The 12,314-nt window shown below is 42.7% G+C and overlaps 1 protein-coding gene across 1 annotated transcript in view; it reads right to left on the bottom strand.

The window, feature by feature from the left end:
• Positions 1–1,443: 1,443 nt before the first annotated feature.
• Positions 1,444–12,314, bottom strand: part of LOC308291803 (acid-sensing ion channel 1-like) — a gene marked incomplete at both ends in the record, with an annotated part of 330,088 nt that continues 319,217 nt past the window's right edge. The window contains 6 exons of the mRNA XM_080733935.1: positions 1,444–1,563; positions 4,215–4,294; positions 7,025–7,116; positions 8,976–9,129; positions 9,687–9,743; positions 11,157–11,307. Coding sequence (XP_080590061.1) covers positions 1,444–1,563; positions 4,215–4,294; positions 7,025–7,116; positions 8,976–9,129; positions 9,687–9,743; positions 11,157–11,307 — 654 coding nt within the window. The remainder of the gene's footprint in view (positions 1,564–4,214; positions 4,295–7,024; positions 7,117–8,975; positions 9,130–9,686; positions 9,744–11,156; positions 11,308–12,314) is intronic.

Here is a 12,314-nt window from a genome sequence, read left to right as displayed (position 1 = left end):
GTCCAAATGGCCTGGCAGGCTTGTAATACTGTTCTGTTCTGCTTGTATTCACTTTTGTTGCTTGGTGCATTGAATGATTGCAGTCTCCCACAGTAATGAGGTAAAGAAAAAAACAACACATATTGGCCATTTTTACACTTTACTAATTTTACACTCAGTGTCAGGGAAGCCCAAAAGTATTGCAGGACATTCGCTGTGCTGGCCATTGAATGAAAGGTGACCACTGATGATATGATATAAAACACAATACCGATTGGTATTATTAAAGGGGAGATTTATTTGACCGAAGTTACGTTTCCTAACGGTTTGTTACGTCTGTGGATTGGCCATTTTTTTAAAGATTTAAAAAATTGCTCAAAATAATTTACTTTTATTTTCGCCTACAGTGTAATGTCATGTCCCCAAATTAGGAGGATTTTTCTCCCTCAACACCAAATCTACGCTGATTCACAAGCTTGTGTGTTGTTGCTACACGGCTTTTTCCGCCAAACGTTCAACCCATATTTGATCCGATTCATTTCAATTACTTGCAACCATCATAAATAGAAGGTAAAAAGGTGAAAAAAAGAAAAGAAAAAACTAAATAAAGTCTTAGTCTTATGACTACTGTGGTCCCCTTAAACCGAATATAAAAAACACAAGACAGGGGTCCATTTGGACGCTATAGGGGTGCTTTAGGGTCGATGTGGTTAATCCAGGCACAAGTAGGACACATTCTCTTTAGTACCAGCCAAGGTTAGGGTCGATGCAACGCCACCTGCATGGAAAAACAGAGATGGAGTTCCATGGCAGTCAATTCCATTCCAGTCCAGTCCACTCCGCAGGGCAGAGCAAGAGTTCCATGGCAGTCCATTCCAGTGCAGTCCAGTCCGTTCTAGCCATGGATCGTTTCCAATGTTGGGTTTATGATCCGGTCGGGAGCAGAAACAGCCTAAGTCATTTTGTAGTCAAAGCGGACTACACTTTGGCCGGAACTATCAAACCGGAAACAGTTTGAACCCAAAAAAGGACAATTTTAGGACCTACCCAATAAAACCCTTGATGCGGCGTAGTTTTGCTTACTTTTTGAAAAGTTAGTTTGGTAAATCCATCTTTTAGTTCAACTCGCAGCGACTGGCAAGAGTCACAACTCTCCACTTGTCTAGCATTTAAACAGGGATTGGGGAAACAAACAACAGGGAGGACCAAAACAAAGCAACGCTGCTTCTTCTGCTTGTTTCCAGTTTAGGCCACGCCCAGACCGGATCACACGGCCCGTTGTGAACCAATAGCAGGCTTTCCTCCGAGGTGGAAAGACTGGTGATGCGAGGTTAGTGCAGTCCACTCTGCAGGGCAGATCAGGGCAGGGCAGAGCAGGGCAGATCAGGGCAGGGCAGGGCAGATCAGGGCAGCCCAGATCAGGGCAGATCAGGGCAGATCAGGGCAGCCCAGAGCCCGCGAGGCTCAGTGGAAGTTGGTGACGTGACATTTGACGTCGTCCAGACTCAGCACGGTGCCCTGGTGGTCGTTGCTGCTGCTGTGAGCCTTCCTCTCTGAGCAGCGACACAGCTTGTACTTCAACACCTGCATGAGAGGACACATAATGAGACACAGCTTGTACTTCAACACCTGCATGAGAGGACACATAATGAGACACAGCTTTACTTCAACACCTGCATGAGAGGACACATAATGAGACACAGCTTTACTTCAACACCTGCATGAGAGGACACATAATGAGACACAGCCTGTACTTCAACACCTGCATGAGAGGACACATAATGAGACACAGCCTGTACTTCAACACCTGCATGAGAGGACACATAATGAGACACAGCTTGTACTTCAACACCTGCATGAGAGGACACATAATGAGACACAGCCTGTACTTCAACACCTGCATGAGAGGACACATAATGAGACACAGCTTGTACTTCAACACCTGCATGAGAGGACCCATAATGAGACACAGCTTGTACTTCAACACCTGCATGAGAGGACACATAATGAGACACAGCTTTACTTCAACACCTGCATGAGAGGACCCATAATGAGACACAGCTTTACTTCAACACCTGCATGAGAGGACACATAATGAGACACAGCTTTACTTCAACACCGGCATGAGAGGACACATAATGAGACACAGCTTTACTTCAACACCTGCATGAGAGGACCCATAATGAGACACAGCTTTACTTCAACCTGCATGAGAGGACACATAATGAGACACAGCTTTACTTCAACACCTGCATGAGAGGACACATAATGAGACACAGCTTTACTCCAACACCTGCATGAGAGGACACATAATGAGACACAGCTTTACTTCAACACCTGCATGAGAGGACACATAATGAGACAAAGCTTTACTTCAACACCTGCATGAGAGGACCCATAATGAGACACAGCTTTACTTCAACACCTGCATGAGAGGACACATAATGAGACACAGCTTTACTTCAACATCTGCATGAGAGGACACATAATGAGACACAGCTTTACTTCAACACCTGCATGAGAGGACACATAATGAGACACAGCTTTACTTCAACACCTGCATGAGAGGACCCATAATGAGACACAGCTTGTACTTCAACACCTGCATGAGAGGACACATAATGAGACACAGCTTTACTTCAACACCGGCATGAGAGGACACATAATGAGACACAGCTTTACTTCAACACCTGCATGAGAGGACCCATAATGAGACACAGCTTTACTTCAACCTGCATGAGAGGACACATAATGAGACACAGCTTTACTTCAACACCTGCATGAGAGGACACATAATGAGACACAGCTTTACTCCAACACCTGCATGAGAGGACACATAATGAGACACAGCTTTACTCCAACACCTGCATGAGAGGACACATAATGAGACACAGCTTTACTTCAACACCTGCATGAGAGGACACATAATGAGACACAGCTTTACTCCAACACCTGCATGAGAGGACACATAATGAGACACAGCTTTATTTCAACACCTGCATGAGAGGACACATAATGAGACAAAGCTTTACTTCAACACCTGCATGAGAGGACCCATAATGAGACACAGCTTTACTTCAACACCTGCATGAGAGGACACATAATGAGACACAGCTTTACTTCAACACCTGCATGAGAGGACACATAATGAGACACAGCTTTACTTCAACACCTGCATGAGAGGACACATAATGAGACACAGCTTTACTTCAACACCTGCATGAGAGGACCCATAATGAGACACAGCTTGTACTTCAACACCTGCATGAGAGGACACATAATGAGGCACAGCTTTACTTCAACACCTGCATGAGAGGACACATAATGAGACACAGCTTTACTCCAACACCTGCATGAGAGGACACATAATGAGACACAGCTTTACTTCAACACCTGCGTGGATGGGAGGACATAATGAGACACAACTTGTACTTAAACACCAGCTCTGGTCCATCGCGTCACCTCCAGTGACGCTCTGACAGACCCGTCGGCAAATGAATAGACCGCGTTTTCTCAGCCCCTACCAGTGCTCAACTTGAGTCAAAATAAACAAAACTACTTCACTACTCACCAAACCAAAGGTAGTTTTGCGTTGCTGAAATTCTATTCTCCGCGGTGGTGAGCCCCTCAGCACCCCACCCACTCTGTAAAATACATTATTTTTGTCATGAAATAAAACGCACCCACCTCGAGCCACCCGGAGGCCACCGCAGATACAATGGTTCACAACCCGGAAATAAGCGGCGGTCGAGTTGGATGCACTTTATTTCATGACAAAAATAGTGTATTTTGCAGATTGGGTGGGGTGCTGAGGGGTTCACCACCGTGGAGAATAGACTTTCAACAACGCAAAACTACCTTTGGTTTGGTGAGTAGTGAAGTAGTTTTGTTTATTTTGAGCGCTCGTAGGGGCTGAGAAAACGTGGTCTATTCATTTGCCGACGGGTCTGTCAGAGCGTCACTGGAGGTGACGCGATGGACCAGAGCTACTTCAACACCTGCATGGGAGGACAGAACATACAATCAGCTCCTTACCTCATAAATGTAGTCACACAACTCCTTACCTCATAAATGTAGTCACACAACTCCTTACCTCATAAATGTAGTCTCACAACTCTTACCTCATAAATGTAGTCACACAACTCCTTACCTCATAAATGTAGTCACACAACTCCTTACCTCATAAATGTAGTCCAACAACTCTTACCTCATAAATGTAGTCCAACAACTCTTACCTCATAAATGTAGTCAAACAGCTCCAGAATAGTGAGGATGCTGGCTCCAATGAACAGGCCCATCTGACCACCGATGTCCCCTGAAATGAGACAAGAGCTTCACGAGGAGCTACTCAACCTCTGAGGAGCATCTAGTGGTGTAAAGTAACTAAGTAAAGGGCTGGGTGAAATAACCGCAATACCGCGGTTTTGTAATGCTTACCGCGCGACGAGTTCATAACTGCGATTATACAGTGATTATTTTTTAAGTTTTTATTAGTACAGCATGTATTTATAATGTATCTATTTTTTACATTCAAAACAACTTTTTGGGGAGATACCGTGATACCCTATATACCCTGAAGAAAGCAGGGTTCTGCCAAAACGTTGGTTTCCCTATACTCTGCATCCTAAAATAAATATTGGCACTTTGGCCACAGTGTGTGTGGCAGCTACGTACTTTATTGAGATACCGTGATAGCGGCATACCCTCGGTAAACAGTAACCGCAATAACTGAAAATCCATACCGCCCCAGCCCTTATTGTACTTAAAGGAGTAGTTCACCACTTTTCAACCTGTCTTCATATAATAGGTCCTCACTAATGTTCATAATAAAATAGCAATTTTTTTTTCTATTCAGTCTGGGTCTCATAGGAGAGCTGTCAAATCCTTCTACCGGTGACATCATCGTTTGACAAAAAAAAAATATATATTTTAGAAAAGAAATATTTAGATTTTTTGATATTTTATCATGAACATTAGTGAGGATTATAGGAGTACTTAAAGGAGTTCCCCTTTAAGTACTGTACTTAAAAATTATAAGAGTTATTTGTACTTTGCTTGAGTATTTCAAATGTTCAGTAGTTTTACTTCTACTCCACTTCATCTCAGAGGCAAATGTTGCACTTTTACTCCACTGATTGGCTGGTTTCCCTTAATTGGTGTTGTATATGTGGCTATAACCCACACATTGAATCAGTTTATATCAAACCCAGGTTGTTATTTCTTTCCACAGTGTTCCACAGCTAGTGCACCAATTATCTGCACCTGTGTTGTTGGCAAAAGGCTGGGAACTACTTTCTTGTAGCTGGGAACTACTTTCTTGTAGCTGGGAACTACTTTCTTGTAGCTGGGAACTACTTTCTTGTAGCTGGGAACTACTTTCTTGTAGCTGGGAACTACTTTCTTGCAGAGCAGACCTTATAGTGAATTATTAGTGAAATAGAACAGTTTTAATTGGTAGATGTCTATGATTTTTCATGTTGCCATATTGTAACCGTTTTAGAAAAGCATACCTGTATTTTACACCGGCTGAGAGGGTTGGAGACACTCGGCTGCACCTCGTGTCTCCCTACGCCTCTCAGCCAGTGTAAAATACCAGGTAACCACTCACCTCTTGTGGCTTATTGCTTCATTAAGCACTTTCAGCCCTAGATACATTTTGGCCATTTGAAAATAGCCGATCTACAAGCTCACAACGTGTTGCGACGCATTGTGAGCTTGTACTGTAGATCTGCTACAGTGAGTACTTTTTTCCAGCACTAATGCAGATCTTCTCAATCTCTTCCGAGCACTGAAGCCCTTCTTTGTCTAAGGTTACATACTATGCAGTTAAAGGGATATTTCACTGTATTACAACTTTTTGTCTTTTTTAGGGCTGGGACTTTTAATTACTCACTGATGACTCATTTCAATTAATTAATTACAGAAAATAAAAATAAAGAAAATTATGAAAAAGGTAAATGTAAAACCATGGTCCCCTCACGTATTAGGAGGACAGTGTCAGAGTCACGAGAACCAAGAATGGTTGTTTTCGATGAATCTATCATGGTTAAAATGGAGTTACAATGGGTTTTCTATAGGAAGGGGGCGTGTCTGATAAAAATGAATATCAAATATCTAAATACTAGGGCTGGGACTTTAACTGATTAATTGCGATTAATTAATTACAGAAAATTAACGCGATTAAAAAAAATAACGCATTTTAATCGCACTTAGTTTTTGCACCACAGAACCTTCAGTTTCGGGCATACCGATCATAGCGATGCACCAACCAAGAAGAGACAACAAACGCAAAGGGAGAAGTAGCCGATCAGAGCACTTTGCTTGGCTCAGTGGATGCGAAATTTAGATTAAAAAAACTCACTCGTTGATTCACTCGTGCAACAAAATGTGTTTTACTTGAAAAAAAAGCTTCTCAGGTCAAATATCGATGTGCGATTAAAATGCGATTAATTGCAATTAATTAATCACAGAGCCTGTAATTAATTAGATTAAAATTTGTATTCGCATCCCAGCCCTACTAAATACTGAATCAAGCAACTTAAAAACTGTCCCGGGAGTTCACAAAGGCCTGAGTAGACGATACACTGACCAATGATACAATGATCTTTTATTTAGAATGAAACCAAACAACATGAGTCTCCAACACGGCTGTTACCTAAAAGTCCTGCTACTTCATATGTCTTCCTCTGTTACCTAAAAGTCCTGCTACTTCATATGCCTTCCTCTGCTCGATGGTCTGTTATACCTAAAAGTCCTGCTACTTCATATGCCTTCCTCTGCTCGATGGTCTGTTACCTAAAAGTCCTGCTACTTCATATGCCTTCCTCTGCTCGATGGTCTGTTACCTAAAAGTCCTGCTACTTCATATGCCTTCCTCTGCTCGATGGTCTGTTACCTAAAAGTCCTGCTACTTCATATGCCTTCCTCTGCTCGATGGTCTGTTACCTAAAAGTCCTGCTACTTCATATGCCTTCCTCTGCTCGATGGTCTGTTACCTAAAAGTCCTGCTACTTCATATGCCTTCCTCTGCTCGATGGTCTGTTACCTAAAAGTCCTGCTACTTCATATGCCTTCCTCTGCTCGATGGTCTCGTAGTTCAGAGCCTCGAAGAAGATGTCCAACACCAGGATGTTGTCTCTGATGACACAAAGAGACAGATATTAACCATTCAGAACGGGTACACATTATTGTGTATCATTATTTTATGCTTTAACTATTGAAAAATAGCAGATATACAAGCTCACTGCGAGCTTGTAGATCTGCTATTTTTGAAAAATCGTGAAAATTAGAATTTTGACCCGATTCTTTTGAATCCTTCTAAGATTTTTTTGAAAAACCTATGTTTCTATGTCAGCAATCTGGCCAGCCATCGTCAAAGAAAAGGTCCTTTTCACTTAACCTGGGAGAGACAGCTGCTGACGCCCCCGTCCACGTCCATGGACGCGTCCGCGGACGCAAACGGCCGGCCGTGGACGCAAACGGCCGGCCCGGCCGTGGACGCGGCCGTGGACGCAGACAGCCGGCCGTGGACGCAGACGGCCTAAATGGGTTAAAGGACCACTTCACCACTGTTCAACCTATCTTCATAGAACTGGTCCTCACTAATGCTCTGGTCCAGAGCGTCAGCTGCACTGATGCTCTGACAGGCGGCTGGCTAAAAGACTAAACCAGGATTTCTCAGCCCCGATGAGGGCTCAACTTTCAGTCAAAATAAACAAAACTGGGGCACGGTGGCGTAGTGGTAGGCGCTTCGCCTCACAGCTAGAAGGTCCTGGGTTTGATTCCCGCCGGGGGACGCTGTGGGCACTGGGGGCTTGTTACCTCCTCCGCGTCATCAGCGCCCACACTCTAGGTGGGGTTGGCGATAGGGCCTTTCTGTGTGGAGTTTGCATGTTCTCCCCGTGTCTCCTAGGGTTGATACCCTCACAAAAAACATGCAGTGATCCTGGTCTCTATAATGCCTCCCCCTGGCCAGCCGGGGCGCTTGATGGAGGGGAAAGGAACTGGTTGGAATAACGTGTTCCTTCCACGCGCTACGTCCAAACCGGGGAAATCCCCACTGTCAGGTGAAAAGAAGCAACTTGGACTCCTCATGCATTGAAGGAAGCATGAGGTCAGTCCGTTGTCTCTGCAGGTGCGGCAGAGGGAGAGCAGGGCAATTGGCACTGGGTGAAAATGGGTTACAAAATCGTGGGATAAAATTATTAAAAAATAAATAAAAATAAATAAACAAAACTACTTCGCTATTTCTGTCATGAAATAAAATGCAGCCCACCTCGAACCTTCATGACAAACATTATGTATTTTACAGAGTGGGTGGGGTGCTGAGAGGTTTCCCACCGCTGAGAATAGACTTTCAACAATGCAAAACCACCTTTGGTTAGGTGAGTAGCGAAGTAGTTTTGTTTAGTTATGAGACCCGTTAGTTATGAGACCCGTTAGTTATGAGACCCGTTCAGATAATGCTCAATATCACCACGGGTAGATAGCTATATTTCAACCAATCAGATTGCTTCGTCGGAACTACCTGTTGTATAATGATAATTATACAACAGGTAGTCGTGCTCTCAATGGAAAACAGGCTCTCAAACCGTGCATATATTGAGCACTACTGCACTTTCTCATCAAATAAAGAAATCAGCTGCGTTGGTCACGAAACGCAGCTCCTCTCTCCCCACACTATGCTAGGCGGCTAGGCTAGCGGCTTTCATGTGAAGTTCAGGGACATAGTCGCTAAATGAGGCATTAAAAAATTACAAATTCCTGTCGAATATCTTAATTACAATGAAATGAACTTGACATGTTTTTTTTTACAGCAACGGTTGTTTAATCGCAATATTACACTCGAGGGTCTGCCTTATCGCGGTTATTTGTCCCTTCAGTCCTGCCTACGGAACTCGCCTTCGGCTCGTTCCTGCAGCAAGGCTGTCGGACCAAATAACCGCGATAATGCAATGCACACCCTCTCGTGTAATATTGCTTAAATAACAACTTACGAGATGTACTGTTCGGTCTTGTTGTACTTCTTGGCCAGGTACTTGGCGGAGGCCTTGCTGGGGATCTTGACGAAGCTCAGCTCCTTGCTGTAGCGCGTCATGTTGCACGGAGTCTCACACACGCAGAAGTCGTTGTCCCGCTCCACCAGGAAGTCTGGGACAACAACAATAAAGCAGCTTTCATGACATGAAATGCAGCTCGAAATTCTTTACTGAGCAAAGATGAAGCACTGAGTGATTTACAGAGGAAAGTACAAATGATTAACAGTAAAGCAGAAAAGAAAAGTAAAACCTTAAAACAACAAAAAAAGGCAAATCGGGCAAAACTGTTAAATCCATGAAGCTATAGGGATCTATAGAAGATCAAACTATAAACCTATAGGGATCTACAAAAGATCAAACTATAAACCTATAGGGATCTACAAAAGATCAAACTATAAACCTATAGGGAGCTACAAAAGATCATCAGTAATAATGTGTTGCGATGTGACGCATTGTGAGCTTGTAGCTCTGCTATTTTGAAAAGATTTTCGTGTATTTCAAAACTTTAACTGGGATATTCTGCATAATGAGTGAGTCCTTATACTTTTGTTACATTTAGATAAGAAAATAATTGTTGTACTTTTACTCAAGTACATTTTGAAATCTGGACTTTTACTTACTAAATCTACTTAGTGACTTTACACCACTGCTGTAGAGATGCTTCCTTACCGAGAGCAGGATCAGCACACTCTTTGTAAAGCTCTGGGGTACAGTACGGAGCATCACCTGAACACACAGCAACCAGAGGGTTTATGTCACAAAGAACACATTCAATAACAAGTTTACACACTGAACAGAATACCTCAACAATAACACTCTCCAGCTCTTCATTAAAACCCATTTAGGCCTAGACTTATTTAATGCTTTAACTATTGCAAAATAGCAGATATAGGCTACGAGCTTGTAGATCTGCTATTTTTGAAAAATCATGTTCAAGTCTTTGAACAGATTTGTCATTTCCTGGGGCGGTACTTCTGTTTAGACGTGGTTCTCAATTTTCCATTTGAAAAGATATGTCAAGGACCCCCTAAGAGAAGATGTTTACGGCTCTATAGCAAGGGACCCCCAGTTTGACATGCCTTAGGCTACGGAACCCCCATTTAATGGCATTTCTATCTATGAGAGCCCAATTTAAATATTGTAAAATCAAGTTTAATTTAGCCCGGGTGTACAAATGGAACCAAACTAGGGTCCATTTGGTAATGAGCAACATGGAGAGACCCCTGTTACTGAACAAACAATTTATTATAACTATCAGAATATTCAACTTTTAACTTTTTAACAACAGACATTTAACGGGTACATGTTATTGTGTATCATTATTTTATGCTTTAACTATTGAAAAATAGCAGATATACAAGCTCACAGATCCTATTCTATAAGTGTCTTTTGAATCCTTGTAAGGTTTTTTGAAAAACCTATGTTTCTGTGTCAGCAATCTGGCCAGCCATCGTCAAAGAAAAGGTCCTTTTCACTCAACTGGAGCTCAGTTAGTCTGTTCTTGAGAGACTACTATGTCAGTGGTTCTCAAACTTTTTCATGTGAAGGACCCCCAAAATGATATTTATTTGGCCATTTCATGGTGCATTCGGCTTGGCCGGGCGCTCCAACGAACACAATTGGCTGTGTTCGTGGGAGGGAAGTCGATTGGGGAGGAGGGACAGATTTTGTCTCTGCATTAACGGTTCCCACAGTGGTCAGGGCGCCTGTTCAGAGAGGGGTGGAGCCGGGGAGGATAGCGTGTACCTCCACATGCGTGTGCTATTTTGTACCAATGATTATTGTGATTGGAATGTGATTTGGGGTGCCATCACTATGTGTGTACCTGCCTCATTGTGGGCTTGTACCTTAATAAAAAAGATTTGAAAAGATATTTATTTGGCCACGGACCCCCATCTCAAAATATCTAGTTCCAGGGACCCCCCAGAAGCAAAATCTGAGTTACAAACGTTTGCTTTGAAAATACATATGTTCAAAGATTTGCACACATTTTCACGACTTTTTCAAAAATAGCAGATCTACAAGCTCGCAGCGCGGCACTCGGTGCCGTGCTGTGAGCTTGTATATCTGCTATTTTTCACTGGTTAAAGCATTCAATAATTCTAGGCCCTAAATGGGTTAAGATACCAGCTCTCTCACCGGGCATGTGCACCATGCGACAGTTACAGTTGTCCACCAGGTACCGCGTCTCACAGTCGATACGACACGCTGTGATGCTGTACGTCTCGAAGAAGTCTGAGTCCATGGGAGTCACCTTACAGTCACCCCAGGGTGGAGGCAGGTAGATGAGCTGTGGAGCACAAAGAATATACATATCAGTGGTGGAAAAAGTACTCAAATGTTTTACTTAAGTCAAATTATTATTATCAATACTGCAATATATGAATAATCCCTTACAAGTAAAAGTCCGGAATACAAAATGTACTTGAGTAAAAGTACAAAAGTATCAGCATCAAAATGTACTTATAGTACCAAAAGTAAAAGTACTCATTATGCAGAATGTCCCTTTTCAAGTTTTCAAATGTATAATCTTTTGAAAATAGCAGATAAACAAGTTCACAATGTGTCGCATTGCAACATTGTTAGCTTGTATATCTGCTATTTTCAAATGGCTGAAATGTATATAGGGTGGAAGTGGTCAATGTATCTTTTGTAATAATCTACCAAGTAACTAGTAACTTAAGTTTGCAACTAATTGTAGTGGAGTAAAAGCGCAATATTTGCCTCTGAGATGTAGTGGAGTAGAAGTAAAAGTACTGAAAATTGGAAATACCGTATATTACCAATTAGTAGCCCGGTGGCAAACTGCCGCCTGGTCTCTTTTAAACGCCCGGCCCGGGGTCTGACCCCATTTTGCGCAATAAACGCCTGTCTCAAATAAACGCCAGGTTCGTTTAAACACCTTGGCCATTATTTGCAATTTATTATCGTCATTTGTGGTCCAGAATCAATCATTACCTACTGCCGCTGCCTCTGTGATGTTATCCGGTCCGCATTTGAAGAATTATTAATCCATTATTTTGAGGTGAGAACAAGGGGAATTATGAGGCTTAATCATAAGTTGGCTGAGAATGCAATACCATAATGGTTTAATGTAGAGGAGAGCAGAGCTGTTCAGTGGTGAGTCAGTCAGACCAGCTGCGGGATTCTTTTAATGCCACCTTAAAATCTCTTTGAAGATCCAGACTGCCACCAGTCTCTATAGACTTCCGTGTAATTCATAGTGCACAAATCATGCACGCCCATGCCTAGATCATGCACCACGTGTGTGCATGCTGTTCACAGCTTTCAAACAAA

The sequence above is a fragment of the Nannobrachium achirus genome, assembly GCF_963921795.1.
Source record: "Nannobrachium achirus genome assembly, chromosome: 9".
Taxonomy (NCBI): domain Eukaryota; kingdom Metazoa; phylum Chordata; class Actinopteri; order Myctophiformes; family Myctophidae; genus Nannobrachium; species Nannobrachium achirus.
The sequence above is the reverse complement of the archived record's forward strand: the minus strand, read 5'-3'. Positions and strand labels throughout refer to the sequence as shown.